The sequence below is a fragment of the Monodon monoceros genome, unplaced genomic scaffold, assembly GCF_005190385.1.
Source record: "Monodon monoceros isolate NGI ecotype Baffin Bay Population unplaced genomic scaffold, NGI_Narwhal_1 Super_Scaffold_7, whole genome shotgun sequence".
Taxonomy (NCBI): domain Eukaryota; kingdom Metazoa; phylum Chordata; class Mammalia; order Artiodactyla; family Monodontidae; genus Monodon; species Monodon monoceros.
Genome location: NW_021703784.1, coordinates 60,721,096 through 60,748,417, shown reverse-complemented (window position 1 = coordinate 60,748,417; position 27,322 = coordinate 60,721,096). Strand labels below are relative to the sequence as shown.

Here is a 27,322-nt window from a genome sequence, read left to right as displayed (position 1 = left end):
AAAAAAAAAAAAAAAAAGACCTAAATGTAAGACCGAACACTATAAAACTCTTACAGGAAAACATAGGAAGAACACTCTTTGACATAAATCACAGTAAGATCTTTTCTGTACATAAGTTTTTGTGTGAACATATTCTTCTTGGGTGTATACCTAAGGGCAGAATTGCTGGGTCATATGGAAACTTTGTTTACCTCTTTGAGGACCTGCCAGACTGTTTTCCAAAGCAACTGCACTATTTTACATTCCCACCAGCAGCGTACAGTAGTTCCACTTTCTCCACATCCTCACCAACACTTTAGATTATGTCTTTTTTTTTTTTTAATTAATTTATTTTTTGGCTGTGTTGGGTCTTCATTGCTGCACACGGGCTTTCTCTAGTTGTGGCAAGGGGGGGGCTACTCTTTGTTGCAGTGCGCGGGCTTCTCTTTTTGGTGACTTCTCTTGTTGCGGAGCATGGTCTCTAGGCACTTGGGCTTCAGTAGTTGTGGCACGCGGGCTCAGTAGTTGTGGCTCATGGGCGTAGTTGCTCTGCGGCATGTGGGATCTTCCTGGCCAAGGGCTTGAACTCGTGTCCCCTGCATTGGCAGGTGGATTCTTAACCACTGCGCCACCAGGGATGGCCCATCGATTATGTCTTTTTGATTATAGCATCCTATGGGTGTAAAGTTCTATCTCATTGTGGGTTTAATTTACATTTCTTTGATTGCTAGTGATGTTGAACATCTTTTCATGTGCATGTTGGCCATTATATATCTTCTTTGGAAAAATGTCTATTAAGATATTTTGGTCATTTTTAATTGGATTGTCTTTTTGTTGAGTGGTAAGAGTTCTTTATATATTTTGGATACTCAACCTTTATCAGATATATGATATTTTCTTTCATTCAGTGGGTTGTCTTCACTTTCTTGGTGGTGTCTTTGCAGCACAAAAGTTTTAAAATTTGATGAAGTCCACTTATTTTTCCTTTGGTTGCTTGTGCTTTTGGTGTCATATCTAAGAAAACAGTGCCTAATCTAAGGTCACAAGGATTTATGTGTTTGGTTTTTTTTCGTAGGATTTATGTTTATCATTTTTCTAAGACTTTTATGGTTTTGGCTCTTATATTTAGGTCTCCAATCTATTTTCAGTTAGTTTTTAGAAATTTAATATGGTGTGAGGTAGGGGTCTAACTTCATCCTTTTGCACGTGAGTGTCTTGTCCCCATAGCATTTGTTGAGAGGCTGGATGACTTTTAAGGCTCCTTCTGACTCTGAAGATTCTATGATGCTTTGTAGTATATTGGTTTCTGTTATTGTCCAAATAGGTGGACAGTCAAGATTACATATGATGGCCATCCTTTTCCCAAGAATACATTGTGTCTAAAAACAGGGATAGCCATTAGTCTTTTATCAGTTTGTTCTAGATTTCTCAGTTGCTTTAAAGTCTATCCTCCTTTGACTTTTATGATACTGGTTTGCTTCTGGTCTTCTTTGACCAGCGCAGTTTTCTTTTCTTCCTATTTTTGCACATAAGTACACATACCCCTCCATTTTTTTTGGTATGGGAACTGTTCATGCAATTTTAATTAGCTTTGTCATTTAGGTAGCTCAGAGTTTCTTCTCAAGCCTAACTACAGTCTAATAAAAATTTCCTCTGAATATGCCAACAACGCCTAGAATTTAACATGTGAAAAATAGGTGTTCAGTCTTCCCCTAACCATAAGCCCTCCCAGTTTTCCTCATTGTCTTCTCTTAGTATCTTAAACCAACCTTCGAGTTTTCCAACCCCCCACTCCCCATTCATTATTAAATGTTGCTGATCATTACATGGTGAAAGCCCTTGGACCCATCCTTTCCTTTCTATAGCTATAGCTGTCTTCTGGCTGATTTCCCAGACCCTAGTTTCTCTCTTTTAGGTCCTTCCTCAACTGCTGGAATAATCCTCCTCAGACACCCTTCTGATTAAATCATTTCCCTGATCCTAGATCCACAGTATTAAATTTATATGACACAAGTTAACATTTAACCCACCGCTAATTTCCTCTCCTTATCTCTTGTTACTTCCCTTATTGGATTTGGTAGTTAACCTTATTTATTCTTTGTTCTTATTTCTTTGTTCTCATCTTTTTCTCATTGCACACAGTCCTCTTTTCTCCTAGTGTGCCTTTGCTTCTCTTCTATTCTGAATCTCACTCCCTTCAATGATTGATCCCATCTGATTCCTCTCCCTTTTTTTTTTTTGCATTCTTTCAATACTTAGACATTTAGTTTGTCTAGTAATAAGATCCATAGTACCCTGTTCCTTTTTTGCTGTTTGTTTTGGATATACTACTTTTTAAAAGCATTGTTTCATGTGGGAACCATTGTTTCCGTTTCATTTATGGTTCTCTTACTTTCCTACCTACAGCACAGAGTCCTGAACATAATAGTGGTCCAATAGATCTTCTTGGCTGACAGATCTATAAAAGTTTTGGGGGCAGACGTGTGATGTTTAGCATCATTTTTCAATTTTAGAAATGCAAAATAATGCCTTTTGTGCCATTATTTGGTTTTAATTTTTTATATTTTATTTTATGCCAAGTTTTGAGAACAGTCTTCTCAGTTCTCTGTTAAATGAAGTTCAACAACGTATTACTACAGATATTAAATCTAGTTTATTGAGCAGTAACCACCCGATATATCAGATTCACTCAAGGGAGAGGTTAGCTTCTTAGATGCTGGCTAGGCATTTGTTCAAAGTGCATTATAGCCGTAAAGCTAGGACCATTTAAGATATTAAGGTCCTTGACAGTTTAGTAGCAAAATAGTGACCAGTACCCGGAATAAGGAGTAGTGACCTGCTTGCTTGCTTCTACCGTCTGAAGTTGTGCTTCTGTTGCTGGCCTCCTCTTAAAAAGAAGCATTTCTTCTAACTTCCGTGTCACCCGAAGTCAGTATCAAGAGGGAAAAAAGGATTGTTGGGGTGGAGCCCGGCCGAGAGAGGATACAGGCAGAGGGCAGCCCCCAGGCCCAGTGGCTGCCTGTCTCACTCCTTGCCTGCCCACCCACCATCTCTCTCACCTCAGGAGCAGAGAGTTGACTTGAAGATAGTCCTCAGTTCATAGCCCCTGATTAACATCACCAGTGCAAGGTTGCTTTATTATTTCGTTACTTTCTTTTTAACCCTTTACCTTCACTCCACATGCCCATTCCTTTCTCCGTTCATGTGCACCCACTCTAATGTGTTTGTTTTATGTCCTTATACCTACATATTTGCTTGAAAGATATGTAGTATAATTATAGTGTGTCTTTAGCTTACATGTGGTATTTGCTTATTTTTCTCAACGCTGTGCTTTTTAAGATATGTTCATATTGCTGTAGGTATATCTGAAGTGTTTTCTAAAAGCTACGTGGAATTTCATATTTGTATCTACTCCATTTTGATTCTACATTCTAACAGTTACAGAGATCAAAGTTACTTCAGGCTCCCTGCTACAACATCATCACAGTGAACATTCTCACACAGGTCTATAGAGTCTATAGTTTGAATTCGGATACAGACAGCCTTATTTGAGAATTTCTCTGGAATTTATCCACCAGTATAAGATCACTGGATAATAGGGCGTAGCTTTAATGTCACTCAGTGCAGCCAGATCACTTAGCAGAATAGCTGTATCCGTTTACACTCTTACCCATAATGCATGAGAGTTCTTGCCTCCCCACATCTTTGACAGTACCTACTATTACCCACCATTCTAATTTTTGCCCTTCTTGTAGGTATAAGTGCTAGCTCATTGTTTTAATTAGCATTTTTCTTGTTGGTTTTATTTTGATCATCTCTTTATGTACTTGTTAACCATTTGAACTTCTCTTTCTGTGAGTTTCCTACTCGTATCTTTTGGCCATTTTTCTATTGGGTTTCCTCTGATGTTCATATCAAATTGTAGGAATTCCTTGTCTATGCTAGAGATTTAATCCGTTGTCAGTTTTAGACGTTGCAGAAGCTTTTCCTTGCCTGTCATCTATCTTAACCCTGTTATGGTATTCTTTATTGAACAGAAATCCATAATTTTATTGAAGTCAAATCCAACGGTTTTTACTGTGTAGTTTGTATTTTTAGAGCCTGAGTCGGGAGGTCTTTCTGCTCCTTAGTGTTTTCTGTCAATGGATTATCCACACAAGCCTGTTTACATGGCCTTTTGAAGAGAAGTCTTTCCTTTCTTTCTCACCTGTGACTTGGAGGAGGCTTGACGCTGTTAATGTTTGGCTGCCCCTGATGGAGGAAAAAAATGTGAGAAAACTGATGCACGCTCCTTTCTCTAAGCCCTGCACTTCCACTCACAGGACTGAGCCCCTGTGACCCTGTTTGTACTACATGAACCCTGTCTGCTCAGCTACAGCTGATTAAAAAGTGCTGCATACCTACCCAAGCTGAGAAGGTATGCAGGGAATTTGGAATTATGACCAGTCTCTGCTGGCCCCTTGAAGGACATGCAGATTGAGGGGTTTGGGGGTGAACATCTTCCTTTATGTTCACAGAGAAGCTAGAGAAATGCTGGCGGAGAAATGAGAATGAGGAAGATATGCACAGAGGAGCAGAGAAAAAAGCCCTCTGGCCCCACAGAGAGGGAGAACGATTGAAGTAGAATGTGAGAGTAGCTGTCTGGTATCCTGATGGCTTTCCAGTTTCTGATTGCGTTCTCTTCTGAGATCAGATTGCATTTCCTTATGTGTATTAGTTAGGGATGGCTAACTACTCTAACAGATAAACTCCAAAGTGTATAATGGCCCTAGCACAACAGAAGTTTATTTCTCACTCACATAAACAGGTCCAGATGGTTCTAAGTTGGTGAGGTGGTGGCAGCGGACGGCTCTGTGCCACACAGTTACTCAGGAACTCGGGTTGATGGAAGCTCTGCCATTTTCAACACATGACTTCCAATGTCTCCGTAGGTGTTAGCATCCAGCCTGCAGAAAGGAAATGAACATGGAGTTCAATACATGGGACATTGTATAGGCCAGGCCTTGAACTAGCACCTGTCATTCACATTGCTTTGTCTGGAACTCAGTCACACGGCCACATTTAAGTGTATTGGAAGCTGAAAAATGTCATCCACTTGTGGACCCAAAAGGAAGAGAAAATGGGTTTGGTGAACAGCTAGAGATTGCCACATCATATTTATTATATGTGTGATACTCTTGTGATGCCTCTATATCCTTATAATCAAGTTCCCGTTTTTTCTTAAACTTGTTTGGGTTGACTTCTGTTGTGTATCTCAGTGCGTGAGGTGTTTTCCTAATAGCCATATTTTAAATAGTAGAAGTAATAAAGACTGATTAATTTATTTTCTCAGGGAAGTTGGGTCGATTTCCACCTATGGTGCATCATCACCAGGCACCCTCAGATGGCCAGACCTCTGGGGCTCGCTTCCAGAGGTCTCACCTTGCAGAGGCCTTTGCAAAGGCTAAAGGACCAGGTGGAGGCACTGGAGGAGGAGGTAGTGGAAGAGGCCTGATGGGGCAGATCATTCCAATCTACGGTTTTGGGATTTTTTTGTATATACTATACATTTTATTTAAGGTAAGTGGAGTCATCCTGATCATATTACATCAGTGAAAATCCAGTATCGTCATAATAAAAATCATTGTCAGCATTAAAACCCTTTATGGTTCATAACCCTTTTTCAAATCTATCATCTCTTTAAATCTTGCCTCCTCTTTATGAGGTACCTAGGATAGCTGTCACGTATCTCAGTTTTACAGATGAGAAAATCTTCACTCAGAACCTGAACAATTTGCCCCAGAATTCACAACTAAAAATGCAGAACCAACACTTGAACCTGAATCTTCTAGCTCCTAGTCCACTGAGCAGTAAAGTTCAAAGCCTACCCTCCCCCGACCCTGCCCCAATTTTTCTTGATTGGGCATCTTTGCAAACTGTAAAGGCATAAAGGTGTTCTAAGAAGAACTTTATCATGAGGATTGGCATAATGATTTCGAGGTTGCCACTGTGAGGCCAAATAATGACTGTACCAACACCACTTTTTCTTCCTTTTACCCCCAGGAGCATGAGGTGCTGTTTTTAACATGTTGTAGTAATTCTCCTGAAACAGAACTGCCACGTCCTGAAACTAAGCCTGATATTTCCCAGCTCTGGGGAGATATGATTTGGGTCCTTTTATTTTATTTTATTTTTTTGCGGTACGCAGGCCTCTCACTGTTGTGGCCTCTCCCGTTGCAGAGCGCAGGCTCAGCGGCCATGGCTCGTGGGCCTAGCTGCTCCGCGGCACGTGGGATCTTCCCAGACCACCCTGCATCAGCAGGCGGACTCTCAACCACTGTGCCACCAGGGAAGCCCGATTTGGGTCCTTTTAAAAGTAGACTCCCAGTTAAGTTCTACCTCCAGGCAGGCTTTGGCCAGCCATGGGCCTGGGCCTGGGCCCTGTAAGTAGAAACAGGAGGCTGCCCTCCTAGCTAGAGTAAGAGGTGACTTCATTCTTGCCTAGGAATTCTGCAGGCAGCCCAGGTTGAGTCTTGGATGAGCATGGGCAAGGCAGATGGGTTGTGAAGAGATTTTTTTCTTGTGCCTTGACCTTGATAATTTTTTACTTGGAAACCTTCTGTTGGCTTTTTTTTTTTTTTTTTGAGATGTTTCTCTAATGTGTTGCTATTTGATTTGATTTTCTCCCAACCTTTTTTTTTTTCCGTTTAATATGAGGGGTTCCATGACTTTGAGGTTCTGAGCTGCTGTTGATGTACTGTACCTCCTTCAATTCTCAGCTCTCAAAGGGGAAAAGTACTGCAGAGGATCGGAAGTGCTCTACTGCCACACCTGGAAGCACCCACAGGAAAATTAGTAAGTGCCCCTTTCATTGTATATTTATAAGTTTCACTGAGTCAGACAGCTGTAATACAGCCAGAGGGACAATCTGTGGATATGTCTTAAAAGCATTTCTCAAAAGTTGTCCCAGATTAATCTGATGCCGATTTTTAACCTTAGCTCTGGGAATTCTCAAGTTTCCATATTGATGTTGGGCTTTTGAGGGAAAGATAGTTATAAAAAGTACACAACCACCAGTTCCCTTTTTTATATATTAGCAGATTAATATTTTACACTCGGAATGGGTTACTTCTCATTTCTAGACTTCAGAGTATTGGTAGCAAATTTCTTTATTTCACATAGAGGAAAACTGAGGCAGTGAGATCAAGTCATTGTCAAAGTCAGTTATTAGATCTAGGGACAGAGTTTAACACTTCTGACTCTTAAAACATGATCATCCAGTATTTACCGACCAATTAGAATATTCTGTGCTCTCTGGAAAAATGAAATATATATGGCATGGCTCTTCCCTCTGAGAATTTATAGTCTAGGATGAATGTCAGGGAAAAATAACTTGTGAAAAGTTTACTACCTAGAAGGAAGGGACTTGGCGAAAGCCTTCTGGGAAATCGCACCTAGCTGTGTATGAAGGAGGGCCTATTTGATAGGGTGCTTGAGTAAGACGCAGTCTGACAGAGGGCAGCTGTGGGAAAGAAGGCATGAAGAGTAGGCAGGATAAGCTGTGTTGTTGAAGGCCAAACTATCCTGTGGATACTGAAGCCTCATCGGAGTTTTTTAAAAGAAAGACATCAGCAAAATGACTGTGATCCCTGCTGTATTCTTTTTTTTTTTTTTGAATTTTTGTATTCTTAATTGAAATAGTGTCTTACCAAAAGTGATTGTAAATGCATCATGAAATTGTTTTTAAAGACTTGTGAACTAAAGAGTAGCAAATTCTGTATCCTGTCACATAATGCATTTAAAACAGAAAGATAATGTAGTAGCAATTATATCAACTTCTTGTGCTTCAATTTTGAATCATACAGAAAATAAAAATAACCTAAGCATTTATGTGGCACAGATGTTAATTGCATGCATAAGAATTTGTTGTACAAGTACTAAAAAGCCTTTGAAATATTACATTTTATAGTGACCCTCTCAATATGTCTGTGTACAATGATACTCGGTGTGAAACAGAATAACTAGATTATCTACATAATGAGCAACATTTTATTTTCCTGTTACCTTAAAGTTCATTTCATGTACTGATTGAGTGATTGATTTTTTATGTTCTACTTTTAGGGTCTTAACTTCACTTTCAGTAATTGTGGTCCTGTCTGATCCTTGTTGAGAAAGCTGCTTCTGGGAGATAGGGTTATACCACTCACCCCAGATGACTGAAGTAGAAAACCTTGGGCAGGAAGGTCTCAGCCCTAGTTCAAGACTTCTTCTGTTGAAGAAGAGTAACTTTTATACTGTTATCTTCCATATAAGTTTTCAGATCCTAGGGACAGGTGAAATATTGTTCATTTCAGGGTCTTAACACCTTTTCTGAAGTCCTTTACCAGATTTGGTACTTTATCCTCAAGTATCATTTGAATTAGAAAGGCGTTATCTTCATTCCTTCTTGGCTGACTGTGTAGGGCTATGTTTTTCACTCCTAGGTATCTTCTTTGGCTGGTCCTGCTATATTTCTGTGTGTGAGAGAGTGATTTATTCATCACTTTCTAAACGTGTATCCTTTAGATCTTGGTGTCTAGACCTCAGTACCCTTTGTGTCCTGATTGGATTAGCTGAATCTCAGGACCAGCCTGGATTATTGTAGAGTGTCACAGCCAGCCATGTTTCAGAAAAGGGCTTAGGGAGTTGTACATGATGGTTCTTAGATTGATGCTTATTTTTCAGCCAATTTTGAGCTTGTTCAACTACAAGAAAAACTGAAGGAGACAGAGGAAGCCATGGAAAAACTAATCAACAGAGTGGGGCCTAATGGTGAGAGGTACGTTTTCGCATAACAGAGATCAGACTGTTTCCCATTTAGAGAGTCAATTCAAATTTTTGTTTTTCTTTGATTTCTGGCCCACTTGCTTTCATTGTTATCATATTTGTCACTTACATATTATTTTTCACTGAACATTTCGATTTTCACACTTTCAAGCAGTTTCATTTTCAAGAGTATATGTTCCATGTTGTGCAACATTATTGTGAGAGTGAGTAAATTTGTGAGCAGATACTACAGGCTAAAATAACTGGGTTTTAAGGAAGACAATATCCTAGCTGTCTAAAAAAAGGCAGAATTTTAAGTAAAACCAGATTATTAAATATTGTGGTTTCTGTTTGAGGCAAAATGAGAGAAGAGAGCAAGTATGATCAGAGTACACGTTTGTTTTGTGTTGACTATTCCAGAGCAGAACTAGACGTGTAAAGTAGGTGTCAGGAGCCAAACTAGCCCTTTAGGATGCTCTGCAGCGAAAACACACTCCTCTTGCTACAGGGCTGGCTGAGGATCTGAAAAGGTGGCTTCAGGGGGTTGATGGAAGTGGGCATCAACTAAGAAAACGTGGGTGTAGGAAGGCCAGGGAGGAGAAACCAGAATGTGAGATTGAGAACAAAGAGGGATTCGGTTCGCGCTAGGCCTTCTGACAAGTAATGGAGGAAGCACTGGGGGTGAGCGGCAAAATCCCATGCAGGAGGATGTATTGAAAGGTCCCTACTATAGCCCCGTGGGCTCAGTGTGGAGTCTTTGCCCCAGAAAACTGCTCTACCTTAGCCTCTTCTGTTTGCCATCCTTGTGCTACTAGTGCCCCATACTGTTTCCCCTGCTTCGTGGCTCCTGCCTTGCCCATCTTTGGCCAGATAGGAGAAGAGTAAACATCCTCGAATTGAAGTCCCTTGGCTTGGCTTTTCCCTGCAAAGTCTACATTGCTGCTGAAATGACATTTATGAGGGTGAACCTTGCCTATCTGGGCCCATGACCGTTGACCTTCTTTTGGTCCAGAAAGCAGAGTGACTATCTGGACTTCTCCAGAGTGGTAGAGATAGGTGTACATATCTATACATGAGTATATCTCTGTGAGTGGATAATACTATTTGGCATTATTGAGCACTTACTAAGAACAAAGCTCCAAGCTAATGCTTTATATACATTATCTAATGTTTGACTGTTTTGTATGAGTGTGACTAAACCAATTTGTGCAGCTATACTTTTCTGGCATTTTCTGCCCTTATCCTGTACCATTCACAGTCTGGGTGGGGAAGTACCAGACTTCTATAGACCCTTGTGCCTCAGAAAATATCTGTACCCTGGCCCTGGTCTATTTGAAGCACTAGGCCACACCTAAGTGTCAGGAAAACTATAGGTGAGTATCTGTGGGCAGGGCCTCCCACCTGGGAGATCCAACCCTGGGCTTTGGGCTAAGAAACCATGTGAAGATATTTTCTCACTATTCTTCACTGCTATTCAGACTCCCTTAGCTCAAACCAGATGACCCCACCACGCATACCATTTGTCCATTGCCGAAGCCAGGGGTGCAGTACTGTGACCCCTAACTACTGTCTGTCCTCCTTGTGCCAGCTAGGGTTGCTGCTCCACGTTTTATGTGCGAAGGCAGAGGAGTTGCGTGCCACTACCGCCACTGCCCCTGGAGCTGCGCCATCTCATTGTTTCTGGGACAGCGGGTCCTAGCTCAGGTTATATATTCCTAGTAAGTTGCTGGAGCATGGGCTCTTTGAGAACATGCTGAGGCCACTGCCACATGGCAATGATTGTGTAAAATATTTTCCACAGTACCTCTCAGGAACCAAGGAGCAGCTCTCCTTCCCCTCAAGAGAGCATAGCTTGTGTCTCTCTTTCCCAGATGTCTCATTTTCCAGTCTATAAGGAGGTGACCTTCTCTCTGAAACTCCTTAATCTAAAACCTTTTATCCTTACAGGTAGGCCCTATGGGACTTCCACCTTCAAAACTGCAAGGGCTAGGTAGCTGCATGTTTTACATTCTTTTCCTTTTTATACTTAAAGCCTTTAACCTTAGTTTCTGTGGCATTTGTTCTTTTACAAGTCTGTGCTTCTAGGATTATTAGAAGAGCCCAAAATACCCCAGTATTTTTTCTGTCAGATAAGATTTTATCACATTGCCAGGCTTCTGGAGGTCAAGGAGAGGATTTAAGACAAAGAAGCCATGTTCATTTGCAGCCTTCTAAGTCCTTTTATATAATATCACTCCATAACTGTAAGATTTTGCTTAAAATTCCCAAAATATGCTCTTTCTGATACTTCATCTTAATGCTTATATAAGAATCAAGATATGGGAAAGATTTTTAATACTAACAAAACTTTTCAGACAGCTTTCACCTGTGAGCGATATAAGTCTGCACACATTTTTAAATAATTAAGCCTCCTGGAAGGTTGGTATTGTGCCATGTTATGTCTGACATTAAGCAGATTCTCTAGCCCAAGGACACAAAGACTAAGGAAAGGATCTAGGAATCCGAATCAAGGTGTCCTCATTTTTGTCCTTGTGATCAGTGCAAGTTCCTTCCTGGAGCAGCATGTCCCACTGTAATTATTTACCTAGAAGCATGGAATGGCCCAAGAGGAGAAATGAGGGTACAGCCTCTGGCAGCAAACGCCTTGGCAGGCATGTTGAGCATTATGTGGGGCCACAGATTTCTGGCAGGTGTTGTGGGGGTGTAAAGTCTGAGGACAGGCTTAGTCTCTTTTGTTCACTGTGTTCACATAGTAGGTACTAAGTAAATACCATTGGAAAAGAGTAGATACTCACTTTTGATGCAAGTATCTGTACTTATTACCATGATAGAAGAGTAAATCATGGCCATTCCCTGTTGAGATCCTTCTCTTCATTTGCTGACCTCTATATTCAGGGTCCTACTGGCCATGTCTCATAGATGGCTACTCTTATCCTCATCGAACAGTAAATGTCCCCTGAGTGAATGAACATCCAAAGTGGAGCTCATCATCTACCCCCAGATGAACCTATTCTACCTTTAACGTTCCCCATCTCAGCAAATGGCTCCTCCATCTACTTCGTTGCCCAAAGCAGAAATTAGATGTCATCTTTGATTCACCTTTTCCTTCACTTCCCATATCTCATTAATCACCATGTCTTGTCATTTCTTCCTAATTAATAAGTCTGTCTCCCTGTAAAACACTCTAAACTCTACTAGGGCAGGGATTAGCCTTCTTATTCCCAGAGCCTAGCACAAGCCAGTAGTAGGCTTTAGAAAAGTATGAATTGAAATGGAAGAATGACTAAGTGAGTGAGTAGAGTATGCCTTTATTTTTGACGTAGGTCAGAACTGTCTCATGTGGTTTCTTTTCCTCTAATTTGCCTCCTTTCAATTCACTTTCTGCTTTCCAAACCAGTGGATTACGTCTTTTGTTTTAATCCTTCAATAGGTCCCTGTTGCTCTTGATAAAGAGTAGAATCTTTAACATGACTTACATGGTCCTAGGTGACGTGGCTCTGCATGCCTCAATTGCTTTATCTTTCTCCGTTACTCTCTCTCTCTCTGTCTGTGGTCCAGCTACACTGCTTGCTGTTCCTCTGAAGTACCTGGGCACTTTCGCTTCTAGGATTTTGCATATACTTTTTTCCTTTGCTTGGATGTTGCCCCCGACCGCCTCCCCACACACACTTGTTTTAACTCTTGCTTGTCTTAGAGGTCTCAACTTAGACATCATTTTCCTCTGAGAGTCTTTCCCTGAACCCACAACTTGGTTAGGTGTTCCTCCCATATCTTCCCTTGGCCACCTCTGTTTGCTGGATAATGTAAGCATCGTATTACTTCCTTATCTTCTGTTAACTTTTCTGTCTTCCCTAATGCCCTGTAACCTTATTGAGGACAGGGAATTTTCATTGTTCAAACTTGCATTCCTAGAGCTGGCTCATTGCTCAAATTTCGTACCTAGTGCTGGCACATCGACAGTGTCTGTACATGTTGAAAGAATGAATGAGGTAGATGTAAAGAAAGTAGTTTAAAGCAGGCATTTTCAGCAATAATAAGAATATCTTTGGTACCTATTTTGATTCGTTCTGCACAGCCCTCTGTGGTTGTCAGTAGCAATTATTTTCTCTTTAAGGAACTGCATCTCAGAGAGAAAAAGTGTGCTCTGGGAACGTGTATTAGTTTTCTGTGGCTGCTATAACAAATTATCCCGAACTTGATGTCTTAAAACAATACACGTTGTTATCTTATAGGTCTGTATGTTAGAAGTCCTACACTGGGCTAAAATCAAGGTGTTTGCCAGACTGCGTTCCCTTCTGGAGGCTCCAGGGTAAAATCTGTTTCTTGCCTTTTTCAGATTTTAGAAGCTGCCCACAATTCCTTGGCTCATGGACCCTTTCCTCCACTTTCAAAGCCAGCAACAGTGGGTTGAGACTTTCGTACGTTACATTATTACTTTGGCCTCTTCTGCCTCCCCCTTCTACTTTTAAGGACCCTCATAAATACATTGTGTCCTCCCAGATAATCCAGGATAATCTGTTTTAAGGCCAGCTGATTTGCAACCTTTATTCCATTTGCAACCTGAAGTCCCCTTATGTATAAGGTAACATCATTATAGGTTCCAGGGACTAGGATGTGGACATATTTGGGGGGTGGTGAGGAGACATTATTCTGCCTACCACAGAAGGTCTCAAGAAAAAGAGAGAATTTAAATAAGCCTTACAGGATGGAAGGATTCCCTCTGGCAGAGTTGGGGGAAGAATATTCCAGAGGGAGAGGGTGGCACAAGCAGCAAACAAGGTGAGAGGTCAGGCACGTTTTTTGGAATAGCAAGTAGTTCGAAGTAACGGGAGTAGGGTACACCAGGGCTGTGGTAAATGGTTAGGGAGGTAACTCATGGGAGAAAGAACTAGAGAAGTAAACTGGGGGCAGACTGGAAGGCCCTGGACAGTAGGCTGAGAAGTTGGCATTTATTGTCTTTACAGTGGAGGGCCTCTGGCGGCTTTTGAAAAGAAATGGCATAATCTGCTGTGCTTTAGAAAAATAACTCATGTCTAGGGTGGCTGTATGCTAGGACATTGAAAAGGTTCTAGTCTAGGGTGGCTGTATGCTAGGACATTGAAAAGGGTCTAGTCTGGGGTGGCTGTATGCTAGGACATTGAAAAGGGTCTAGTCTAGGGTGGCTGTATGCTAGGACATTGAAAAGGTTCTAGTCTAGGGTGGCTCTATGCTAGGATATTGAAAAGGTTCTAGTCTAGGGTGGCTGTATGCTAGGATATTGAAAAGGTTCTAGTCTAGGGTGGCTGTATGCTAGGACATTGAAAAGGGTCTAGCAAAAGTGATACATAGGCCAGTGAGAGGAGAAAAGAGGTGGGGGGCAGATTAAGGGGACTTCAGGGAGGAAAAGAGAATCACAGGCTGTATCAGGATTCCTTGGTTGCAGGCAGACAACTCTGGGTAGCAAAAATTTGTTTTTTGGGGGGTGCGGCCGAATTTATTGGAAGAGTATGGGGTCGCTTACAGTATCAAAAGAATAGCTGAAGATCTAAGTTTCAGGAAGAGTGGGAACCAGAGCAGCTGTCGGGATTTAGGAGCAGGAGCGAATAGACAGTCTCTTCAAGGACTGCTGCCAGGATGAATTAACATGAAAAATTTTCAGTTCAGGCTTCACTGTGTTCAAGATCCAGTTTTAGGAGAAAGTATAGTTGGCCCAACTGTATATATCACTGAATCAGTCACTGCAGCCAAGGGGGTGGAGTGTGATGATAGGCCATGGGCCACGTGGCCACTCTAGAAGGAGAAGTGAGGGGATGGATGGCTTCAGCCTCTGCACTGTGAGCAGAAGAGGGATTGGTTTTCCAAAGGAAAACTGACTAGATAAGAGAAATGAAGGAGAGGAGATGGATGATTTGGAGACTTATAGCCCAAACTGAGAGGAAGATTATGGCATCAACCAAAATAAAAACACGGAAGAATGGAGATAAGGCTTTGGAATAGGGATCATAAGTTCAGCTTTGAATATGGTTGAAGTGCCATCAGAACATCCATGTATGATAAGCAACAACAATAGGAAATTTGGGTATTGAGGTCAGAACAGAGGACACAAGTTCGGAAGTCACTTGGCTGGGAGTAAGAGGTAAGGGCCATGCGGGAAAGATGAGATCCCCAAATCCTTGAGGCATATAATTACTGTGTGGCAGTCGCCAGCATTCTTTTGCTGGTCTGGTTTCCGCTCTCATCATGAATGGTGTTGGAAGACACTGTTTCATTCTTCTCTCTGTGTTTAACTCTTGGACTCAGAACTTGATGATTCCTCTGGATTTACAGCAGTAGCATTCAAAAGTCTGAGTTATCTCCCAACTTGACGTTTTATTTTTCTAGCATCTTGGAATCGGCCATAGCCAACCTCACCTAGCTTACCTGTTCACACAGCTGCTTACGATCCTGGGCCAACTAGGACGTGGTTTTGAAGCGTGAATTTAAGTTTAACTTTATTATAGTGACAAGGCCTCCAAGTAGAAATGCCCAGGAGGTAACTGGAGTTAGGAGACTGGCCTTTGTGTGTAAAGTCAAGATTAGAGGTAGAGATTGGGCATCGTCTGTGTAGAGGTGATGGTTTAATCTGTGTAATTGGGTCAGCTTCCTGAGGGCATGCCTGTAGGAGTGGAGAAACAAGAGTCCTAGGACTGAGCCTTCAGGAAAACCATGTTTTAGGATGTGGGAGTAGGAAAGTGAGCCAGGATCAAAGATACAAGGAATGGTTAGATAAGTGGGAGGAACACACATGCCAAGGGAGGAGGACATTTCAAGGAGAGGATGGTCCATAGTACAGAAAAGTCAAGAAGAATGAAATGTGAGAAAAAAGACTTTTGGACTTTAAAGTGGTCATTGGGGAATTCCCTGGGCAGGCCAATGGTTACGACTCTGTGCTTCCACTGCAGGGGGTATGGGTTCGATCCCTGGTTGGTGAACTAAGATCCCACTTGCTGCACAGCAAAAAAAAAAAAAAAAAAAGAGTGGTCACTGATCATTGATTTTCACAAGTTTTGGTAAAATGATGGAGTGGAAGCCAGATTTCAGGAAGGTAGAAGAAATGGGGACCAATCAAACCAACACATTTATTGAGCACTTAAAATGTTCATGGCACTGTGCCTGTACACTGTGCCTGTTGTGAGCTTATCACTGCCCTCCAGGAGTATCAAACCAAGTTGAGACAATGAGAAATCCATGAAAGTCTTCATTGCAATAAATTCAGATGTAAGGTGGACCACGATTAATTGCCTAATGTATGATATGGACACTGAGTACCCCTGAAGACACTCTAGTTTGGAATGCTCTAAGAAAGCTTCTCTTGTCTGTTTCTGCTTCTTTAGCTTACCCATCCCCCTTTTGTTTAAAGGTTCAGATTTTCCATGAGTTAGGAAACAAAGTTAAGACTGTTTCCTTCAGTAAAAATCAGAATGTACCAAGTCCAGTCCAGAGAAGTAACGTGTGCAGGATGTTGTGATAATCACATAGGCTCTCTTAGCTAGGGGTGACCTAGCTGCCCCAGAAGCCTCCCACAGAGTGAGCTGTTGTAACAGTAAGAATTAGGGATTGTAGAATACATGAGTAGTTAGGGTGAGTCAGCACTCCTGTACTGATGGGAAGGAGTAAAGCAGCTGTTCAGCTGCATGTAGAACAGACAGGCTTCTTCAGTTCATGGCTTTGAGGCCATTTATTGTAGAAAAAGTGGAGCTCATGGGGCTTTTGTTTTCCTCCCACTGAGGTCTGTAGAAATGTTGCATCTCCATTTTCCTTAGTTGCCATCTTAATGTTGGCGGGAGAAGCAGTTTTTTCTTCTTCCCTATTAGTCATTAAGGGTAATGTAATGTAGGTTAAATGTAAAAAGAAACGTAGGCTCGGGGCTGGACTATTAGGAAGACTGGTGGCACCTCCATGAGGCTGGTACAGAGTGTATCATTTCTTCTTCATGAGTGTTATAGTGACTTCGGGTGCTTTGGGTTTTTAAGAGGAGCATAAGTATCCTCTGTTAAATCCTGCCACTAGGTAAAACTGGTCCCAAAGCAGACAGTTCTCAGTCTTCTGAGTAGGGCCTTGCTTGCCTGCCAGTTCGATGTAGCGCTTCCCTCTCAAAGAGTCACACCATTATCCTTGAGCCTCATCTTACTTGTGTAGACATTTCCCCAGGGCCACACAGCTAAGTTAGGGGTCACACCCAGGTTTTCTGAACTGTGCAGCTTGAGCACTGTGCGTCAAGAATTGCACCAGAGGCTTCCCTGGTGGCGCAGTGGTTGAGAGTCCGCCTGCCGATGCAGGGGACACGGGTTCGTGCCCCGGTCCGGGAGGATCCCACATGCCGCGGAGCGGCTGGGCCCGTGAGCCATGGCCGCTGAGCCTGTGCTCCGCAACGGGAGAGGCCACAGCAGTTAGAGGCCCGCGTACCACAAAAAAAAAAAAAAAAAGAATTGCACCAGAATGCTGTCAGAAGTCAGGAGACTTTACTTTTAGAACTGACATTAACTAACAGTGTGATGATGTATAGTTTACCCTCCATGGGCCTCAGTTTCCCCAATTTCTCTGGTTTAGGTGATTTGTCAGAATGATCCAGCTCTGAAATTTTAGGATATATCTTCATTTCTGCACAAACAGATTCAGGCTGGTAATTCCAGGGTTGGCCTAGTAGCATATTTTTCCCTAGTTGAGGCAAATGGTCCAGCACATTTTCTTTTGATGACATTACTTCAGAGAAAAGTGGCTTGTTTATAAGTGGAATGATATAAGTAATGGTGAAATTGCTTGAGATTAGAGAATCAGGGCAGTGAGGTGTAATGAAAGAACACTGAACTGAAGGCTTAGACATCTGGGGTCTTGTCCCAGTATTGACATTAAATCATTCTGGGACCTTGGACAGTCACTTGATCTATTCTGAGCCTTAGTTTTCCCATTTATAAAATCAAAACATTGAACTGACATCTCTAGTTCCCAGCTATGCAGTTCCAGTATCAGTTCCCAGAGTAATTATCTGTTGCTGTTGAACTTCCTGGAGTCCAGACAGATCACAGTGATGTTTATGTTCCTTGCCTAGGAGTATTTACCACTAACTGGCCGGATTGTCTGCTGTTTCTAAGCAGAGCACAGGCCGTGACTTCTGACCAAGAAAAACGATTGCTGCATCAGCTCCGAGAAATCACCAGGGTCATGAAAGAAGGAAAATTCATTGACAGACCCACTCCAGAGAAAGAAGCTGAGGAGGCCCCTTACATGGAGGACTGGGAAGGTAAACAGTGTCTTCTTATCTCTTTGTTAACCATCAGCCCAGAAAAGAGATCTTACAAAATTTTTAAAAGTCAGCTTTATTACAGAGGTATAATGTAGATACAATACAGTTCACCAATCTTAAGTGTGTAGTTGGATAAGTTTTGACAAATGTGTAGAGTTATATAATCATACCATAGCGATGATTTAGTCATGATATTTCCATCATCTCAGAAAGTTCCCACCCACTTTGCTGCTAGTCCCCTTCCGCTCTGGCAACAGCTGAACTGCTTTCTGTCCCTGGAGTTTTACCTTTTCTATGTGAATGGATCATACTGCACATGCTCTTTTGTTTCTGGCTTTGTTGACTTATAACGCTTTTGAGCTCCATGTGTTGAGTGTATTAGTGGTTCTCGCTCTCTTTTAATTGCTGAGTAGTCTTCTGTTGTTTGGATATAGTTTGTTTCTCCATTCACCAGTTCAGGAACATTTGGGTGCCAGCTTTGAGCTATTATGAAGCAATCTACTATGAACTTTTGTGTACGTGTTTTTGTTGGAACATATATTTGTGTATATATCTAGGAATGAGGTTTTGGCGTTTTATACGGTATGTTCAGCTTTGTTAGAAACTGTCAATCTGCTTTCCAGAGTGGCTCTGCCATTTTGCCTTCCCACTGGAAATGTATGAGAATTGCAGTCCTCCACATCTTTGGTAACACTTGGTATCGTCAGTCTTTTTAATTTTAGCTATTCAAGTGAGTGTATAAATGGTATATAGCTTGTGACTTTAGTATGCATTTCCCCAATGACTAATGATGTTGAACATTTTTTCACACACTTATTTGCCATCTGTATATCTTTGGTGAAGTGTTTGTTCACATTGTTTGCCACTTTCTTTATTGAGTTGGTTGTGTTCTAGTTGCAAGGGTTCCTTCCATAGTCTGGATATAAGTTGTCAGTTATGAATTTTGCAAATATTTTCTCCTAATCTGTGGCTTGCCTTTTTCTTAGTGACATCTTTTCAAAGAACAGAAGTTTTTTTCATTTTGATGAAGTCCAGTTTATCATTTTCTCTTTTATGACTCACTTTCTTTGTGTGCATTTAAGAAATCTTTACCTAACTCAAAGTTTGCCTAACTCCTCTGTTTTCTTCTATAAATTGTATGGTTTTAGCTCTTACATTTAGGAGTGTGATCTATTTTTAGTTATTTATATATGGTGTGAGGTATCAGGACTGAGGTTAATATTTTTCCATATTGATATCCTATTGTTCCAGTTTATTTTGTTACATTTAATTACCTTGGTGTGTTGGTTGGAAATCAACCAACCCTTCCCCTTTTGGAAAATGGAAAATCATTTGACCATGTATGTGTGGGTGTATTCTGGACTTACTATTTTTTTTAATATAAATTTATTTATTTTATTTATTTATTTTTGGCTGCGTTGGGTCTTTGTTGCTGCGCGCGGGCTTTCTCTAGTTGTGGCGAGCAGGAGCCACTCTTCATTGCAGTGCATGGGCTTCTCATTGCGGTGGCTTCCCCTGTTGCGGAGCATGGGCTCTAGGCACGCGGGCTTCAGTAGTTGTGGCACACGGGCTCAGCAGTTGTGGCTCACAGGCTCTAGAGCGCAGGCTCAGCAGTTGTGGCACACGGGCTTAGTTGCTCCACAGCATGTGGGATCTTCCCGGGCCAGGGATCGAACCCGTGTCCCCTGCGTTGGCACGCGTATTCTTAACCACTGCGCCACCAGGGAAGCCCCTGGACTTACTATTCTGTTTCACTGATCTATGTGTCTGTACTTAACACCAGTGCCATAATGTCTTTATCACTGTGTCTTTATATTGTCTTGAAGTCAGGTAGCCCAAGTTCTTCAACTATGTTTTTTTCCAAAATTATTTTGGTAATTCTAGGCACTTCATATTTTCATATAAATTTAGAATCAGTGTGTCACTTTCTACAAAAAAAAAAAAAAAGCCTGATGGGATTTTAATTGGCAAGAAGTTGGATTCACTCTTATGTTGCTGGTGGGGATGTAAAATACACCCACACTGAAAAAAAAGTTTGGCAGTTTCCTAAAAAACTAAATATGTAGCTACTACACAGCCTTGCAGTTGTACTTCTGGACAGTTATCCCAAGGGAAATGGAAAGTTTTATGTTCAGATAAAGCTTGTACGTAAATATTTATAGCAGCTTTATTTGTCATAGCCCCAAACTGCAAACAACCCAAACGTCCTTCAGCAGGTGAGGTTGAACACTGTGTTGGTACGTGCATACTGTGAAGTACTACTCGGCAGTAAAAAGGAATGGACTGTTGATACATGCAGCAACTTGCATGAATTTCCAGATGGCTATGCCGAATGAAAAAAAGCTAATTCCGAAAGGTTATATAATGTGTTTCTATTTATATAACATTCTTGAAATGGCAAAATGATAGACATGGAGAACAAACTAGTAGTTGCCAGAGGTTAAGGAGGGAGTGGGAGCAGGAGGGAATGGGTGTGGCCAGAAAAGGGCGACATAAGGGATCCTTGTGGTGATAGAAAACCTCTGTATATTGACTGTATCAGTATTAATATCCTTGTTGTGATATTGTAGCATATAGTTTTGCAAGGTGTTACCATTAGAAGAAACTAGGTAAAGGGTACATGGGATTTCTGTATTATTTCTTATAACCAGATGTGAATCTACAATTAACACAAAATTAAAAATTAGTTTAGAAAAGCAATGCAAGAAATTATAAGGGAAAGGATAGTGTTTTACATAGTGCACATAAACCTTTTCTGTAGATCAGAGAATGTCATAAAGTTTTCAAAGCCAGCACTAAACTGGAAAAAGATTCGTAACAAATATGGTATCAGCAAAGAAGCTGTTATCTTTCATATACAAAAAGTTCTACAACTAATTTAGAAAACACTGATATCTGCCTAGATATGCAGTGCACAAAAGAAAACAGTGCAACTGGCTACAAAACAGAAGAAAAATTATTCCATTCTCACTAGTAATCAATGAAATGAAAATTGGAATTCCTTTTTTTCTTGCAAATTGCAAATCTTCATTATATAACCTTGTTCCCAAATAAGGTAAAGTTTTTATCATATTTATTTTCTACCTACTGCTTAGGTTTTGTTGAAATTAGGTAGAATTTTAGCTACAAGTGATGTTAGCTTTTACAGCCTTTTTCTCTTTTAAGTATTTCTTAACAATGGCATTAAATTTCTAACCACATTATCAATGATTATTTTACATTGATAATTCTTATTGATTTCATTTTTTACCACTTGTATACAGTATCTTCTTTCTTGAATTTAAATTTTTGATTAATTTTTGTATCTGTCAGAATACTTCCTTAAGTACCTCCCCCCACAAAAAATTTGAATTTGTACAGGTTCATCAGCATATGTCTCCGTATGGCTTTGTCAAGGTATTTTTACCTAGCATTTATCCATCTGAAGACGAGTTATTTTTTCAACTAAAGGATATTTTCTTGTAATTTTATTGCTTCCATTTAACCTGTTCTGCCCTCTCATTGTAGAATTCTAGTAATTCTGAGATTCGATCTTGGATGGGTCTTCTGTGCGGCTTATCTTTTTTCTCATGATTTCCGTTTCTTTGCCATGTTTATCTTTGTCCTGGGAGAATTCCTCACCTTGAACTTCTAATATATTAATTTGGTTCTCAGTCATGTTTATTTCAACCTACTCTTTTCTTCCTCTATTAAGTTTAAATTTTTTTTGTAATGATGAGTTTCTAACAGCTCTCTATTACATTGTGTTTGCTCCCTTTTTTATACTGAAGCCTGGTTGGTTTTATACATTCAATAACCTGTTGAATATTACCGGGAACATCAATTATAAGCTGATTGACATTAACTCTTGTTTCCTGCATTGACTTTTTTCAGGGGCTATTTACATAGTTTGCTTAGTTTGGTTCCTGTTGTGAGCTGCTGATTTCCTCGTAGGACCAGTGAGATTTTGTTGCTTGCTCATGTTTCTAATGAAGTTTTGGGTACCCAGTGCCTTGGCTGATACGGGCTACCTAAGTAGTTATGTGAGTCACCATTTGATTCTCCTCAGCAGGCTTCCCCCTCGTAAACCAAAGCAGGTAGTCATGGAATTCCAACGGCAGGCTTTGTTCCTGATGGGGACAAGGCAGGAACATGCCAGAGGATGGACTTCTCTTAGGCATGCAGTGGCTAGGAGCTAACTAGCAAATGGACTTCCCCAGCCTCTGCCCTTGAAAGGAGACTGTGAGGGCCTTGGGTAGCAAAGCTCCAGTTTACCTATGAGCCTGGGAACTAAGACTGCCTTGGCAAGATTCTTGACATACTACTGTTAGTGCTGGTGAGGATGTGATAAGATGGACAGTTTTTTACATCACTGGTAGGACTAAAAATTTATACCATTCTTCTGGAAAGTAATTTGGCAGAGTGTAAAAAAGGCTTTTAAAATGTCCATTCCCTTTGGTCTAGTTTTCATATTTCTAAAAGTCTATCTTAAAGAAACAGGGAAGTGGACATAGATTTATATTCAGGGATCTTAACTAATATGAAACTTATAATGGAAAATCGGAAAGAATCTAAATGTCTTATAGAAGAGGCATGGTAAATCACGTCAGTTACGTAGCTGTATGATGGGATACTTTGCAACCAACTTTAAAATGCCTAATAACATGGAGAAGGGCTCATGATACAATGTTGCATGAAAAAAATCTGGGTACAACATTTTATATACAGTATGATCCCTCTTTGTTAAAAAAAGAGAAGGATATATGTTTATATGTGATAAAAAGGCCAGAGGTAACACAACACATTGTTGTCAGTGGTGGGATTCTAGGTGATTTGTGTTTTCTTTTTAAAACTTGTCTGTGTTTTTCAAATTTTCTACAAATGAGTCTGTGTGACTGTTTTTTTCCCCTAATTATAAATGTTGTAAAAATGTCTCTCCACACTCTACATGGCACCAAAAAAGACCCCTGCTTTTCAGAATTTGTAGGCAAAAAGATGGTTTATGTCAGGGTTCAATTTGCCAATTATCATGATGTGCAAATGGATTTCAAATCCTCCAGCTTTCCCATTGTGTGCTGAGCATGGCTGCTGTTGCCAGCACTGGCATATGAGCTCCAGCATGGCCCATCTGCTGCTCAGGCGCGGCTTGGCTGACACAGATGTATTTCATTTTGTTCTTCAATTTGGCAACATTTTCTCTTTTCTCATTGCTGGGATTCATTTTGTTTACCAGTTTGTTGTTTTCTTTTGTTCCCTTTTGTGAAGAGGAAGAAGCCAACAATGGAAATTCTGCCTTCTGAAAATGCAGTCCTTGTCCTTCGGGATCTTGGACATGTATTGCTAAAATGCTCTCTCTTTCTGACACTTGCAAGCCATTTCAATTGTTTTGATTAGTAGAAGGCTTTGTCGTGTATTTTTCAAAGAGCTCAGCATTCCTTTCCTCCTCCCTCCTCCCCGCCCCCCACCCCGGGAAGATTTGGAAATGGTTCCAAATAGAAATTATAAACATTAGCCTTGAGCTATGCTCTCTCCATCTGGTGTTTGGTACATTTTTTTTAAACTGAGGCTCATGTCGTTTGTTTAATCTTCATCTCTACTGCAGAAGCTTGAGGAGTGAGACTTAACACTCTGCCCCAAGCACCCTGCACTTAAGAAGGGATTTTCAACTGAATTGATTTGTATTTCAAAGAGCTGGGCGACAGTCAGCCAGATCGCCAAGAATTTGCTCAAGTGAAACTTGAGAACCGTTAGAATCTTCTTAGAGATTTCTTGAATGGATTTGTTGGGATAGGATGGCTGCTGCTTGAGAAGCCTTTTTGAGCCTGACACTTTATTTGGAAGAGACATTCTTTGTAAGACTTTGTACTGCTTTTTTCTCTAGGTTACCCTGAAGAGACCTATCCAATTTATGGCCTTTCAGATTGCATCAAGCGTAGGCAAGAAACAATCCTGGTGGATTACCCTGACCCAGAAGAGCCCTCTGCCGAGGAAATAGCTGAAAGAATGGGAGTGATAGAAGAAGAAGGATCAGGCCATTTGGGGTGGGAAATGCCTACTGACCCCAGAGCTCAGGAAGATAATTCTGTTACCTCATGTGACCCAGAGGCAGAAACATGTTCCTGCTGTTTTCATGAAGAAGAGGATCCCGCTGTCTTGGCAGAGAATGCTGGATTTGGTGCAGACAGTTACCGTGAGCAAGAGGAGACCACCGAAGAAATGTGGCCCCGCGACTCGAGAGATGAAGGGCCAGGCGCCAGTGCTGATAAAGCAGATGAGGGGGCATGCTGAGGAAGCGGGACCCCCACCGTTTAGAGTACAGACAGCCAGTTTGGTGAGGTGCCCATTACTGTAGTCCCAAGGTGACCTTTCTCTCCTCTCTGATTTCATCCTTGGCCCTGTGCCCTGTATTTCATTCTCTGTGTTTAAATATCATAGACAATCAGGCCACTGCCATGGATATCATGTGTCCTTCCTGGTGCTTACACACCTGTCACCTGTAAAACATCACAGTAATCAGTATGAACACAAGACAGCTTCCCTGTCTCTCTTCCTGCCTTTCCTCCATCAGAGAGTTGATCCACTGAGTAATTTTCTATCTATTGTAATTACAGATGGGACCACTCAGGGCTGAGGTCTGACTCTTCGTGTTAGGAGTAACAGACGGTTTACCTGTGAACAAACATCAGTTTATACATGATGAGGACTTAAGGTTGTAAGAGTGAAGATTTCAGAGTCCAAAGTACCTTATTCTGTGGGCCTTGAGCAGGTTAGTAGTACGCTGAACTCAAGAAGAAAACCTTCTGTTAGTGGGGATGGTGGGGCCAGAGCAGGGTAAGACTCTGCTGTCTGAACTGAAGCCCCTTTCTCACAGCAAGGCCCTTTTTAGGGGCACCCAGGCTGCCTCAGATCTCCACTTTTCTCCAGAGTAGAAGACTCCCACTGACCTGAGAATGAACCTAGAGGCTTATTGGGGGATGGTTTTGCTCTACTATTGCCTGGACCTCTAGCTTCCTTTATCCCTGTTCTGCTTAACAGAACTGCCAAATGCATAAGTACCTTTGTACCTCTGGTCTTCAGTGGCCAGAGGAAACTTGAGTTAGAGACTTTAGTCCTTGCCCTGCAGAGCCAAGGTTTGAGGCTTCAGGAAAGCCTGCCGAAGGGTGGTGGTCCTGCCGTGAGATGCTCAGAAGGCCAGGGAGCCGGTGATGGGGAGAGAACCCATGCGCTTATAGGCAGTCCTTGCTTAGATGCTGTTTCTGAATGTTGTACCCTCTGGGAAGTTTGTTCTCACAACAAATTCAATTGAAACAGAAACGAGGAGGACCGAGCCTATAGACCAAGCGCCAGCTCAGCAGGGAAGTTGCAGGGACCCAATGTAGCAGTGCCCGGGAAGAGACCATTTGTTCCATATGTGGATATCTGAGTCTGTTGAGAAAGCTGGGCAAAGTAGGAGGTAGGTTAGGACTGGGAGGATTGTGACCAAACCAAAAGCCTATCTCTGAGCTGCGATCTGTCACGCGTCTCCTTGAGGTAAGATGTATTCTGTCTAGTAAGGATGAGTGAATTCAGTTTACAGGTAAGACCTAAGAGTTTAAAGAGGACACATTCCTGAGGATATTCCCAGTCATGGAATGCAGAAGACTTGAAAATTAAGAAATCATGTAAAGGTAGACTTGGCTTTTAGAGTTCCATTGTGCCTGGCATGAGCAAGCGGCCAGGAAGATCGTTTAATCACTGTTAAATCACATAAGCATACACACTGCTGTCACAGGTACAGGATCGTATTAAGATAATGTATCAGCTACTGCTGTGAATTTGTTAGTTAATGACTACAGAGAAAAGTCACTGAAGACTGAGTCTATAGAAAGCATATTGTCTCTATCTCTGTGTGGAACATTTGATTCACTTGTAAAGAATACAGTTTAAAATGTACTGAAAACAGTCTAGATGTAATGTAATGCTGAAGGTAAAAAATAATGTAGGTGCTCTTTACTGTTTCGAAAAATTATTTTTCGTGTTGTTTCTCTTCATTCACAATGAGGGGTTGATTTATGAGAAGAGTTCTGGGAGCCTGTTTCGAGTTTCTTATTTGCCTTAGGATATGATTCCCTTATTAAAGGTATGTATTTGTTTCCTTCTAGCTTATTCACTCATTTATTCATTCAGCAGACACTGCTCGCTAGGCAGTGGGAACAGAAGGCTCAATTCCTACCTTTAAAAAAACTCAGTTGAATGTGGGAGCCGTATCCAATTTATTTTTAAAAATGAACTGTGAACTATAAAAGGGCTCAAGATCGAGAATTCTGCAGGCACAGAAATGTTGGTCACAATTCCATCCTTGTCTATTCTAGTTGTAGAATCTGGCCAGTTCCTTAACCCCAAGAACCTTGGCTTTCTCATTCTAAAGCTGGCGGGTCAAAGTCCAGGTCTCACAGGGTAGTTATGAGGATTCAATGAAATCGTCAGTGCCTGTAAAACAGCACTATCCTATCTCATACAGGATAACCACACAATAAGCGGTAGCCACTTTACTTTTATTGTACAAGGTTTTATGCTGTATCTGAGATACGGACCCAAATCTATAGGAGCACAAAAAAAGATCATTTTTGCTAAAGTACTTCAAGAAACTTCACAGAGGAGGTGGGTCTTGAGGGATGCTAAGAACTCCAGCTGTGCAAGGAAGAGAAAGGACATTCTTGGCAGAAAGAGTGGTGTTAGAGCAGTGGGGTGTGAAAGTAAAAGGACGATGTTCAGGTATTTTGATGAGGCTGGTATGTAAGGTGTCACATAACCAACTCTTTTTTTGGAATGTTAATCTTTGGGGGAAATTGGCTTACGGAAATAGTTCCTGCTGGAAGTACTAAGACCTCATGATAGCTCTTGCTGCCCTGGATCTTGGTGGGTTTGTATAGCAGGAATATATTTATGTATTTATATTTCAAAAATTTTAATGTACTTTTCAATAATTTCAGATTAGGCGGTCCTTTTTGGATTTTTCAGAATTATGTTATTCTTCAGGGATGACAATTATATTTGTATATACGATCCAGGAGGACCAGAAGCATGGGACTGGTTTTTGCTGTCATGCCTGCTGTCTCTTTCCTCCTGGTCTTCATTTCTGCAGAACTGATCTGGGCTGAGTCCCCTGGCACTAGGTCTGCAGTGACTTTCAGGCACCGTCACAGAGCACAGTCATACCTCTGGGGACAGATAGCTGGCCCAGGAAACAACCGCATCACCTGGGACCATGCTTGGTAAATCAGGCGGGTGATCCGGCCAGGAGATCCCCTTTCCTGGTCAGAATAAGAGCACAAGGAG

General features: G+C 41.4%; 1 protein-coding gene across 1 annotated transcript in view; it reads left to right on the top strand.

Moving 5' to 3' along the window:
- The window catches only part of RIC3 (RIC3 acetylcholine receptor chaperone), a 49,558-nt gene extending 23,214 nt beyond the window's left edge, over positions 1-26,344 (top strand). Inside the window, 6 exon segments of the mRNA XM_029208726.1 lie at positions 5,312-5,538; positions 6,738-6,813; positions 8,683-8,776; positions 17,874-18,022; positions 23,886-24,275; positions 24,278-26,344. Of these exon segments, the coding sequence (XP_029064559.1) occupies positions 5,312-5,538; positions 6,738-6,813; positions 8,683-8,776; positions 17,874-18,022; positions 23,886-24,275; positions 24,278-24,339 (998 nt within the window). The 3' untranslated portion in view covers positions 24,340-26,344.
- The last annotated feature ends 978 nt before the right edge of the window (positions 26,345-27,322 follow it).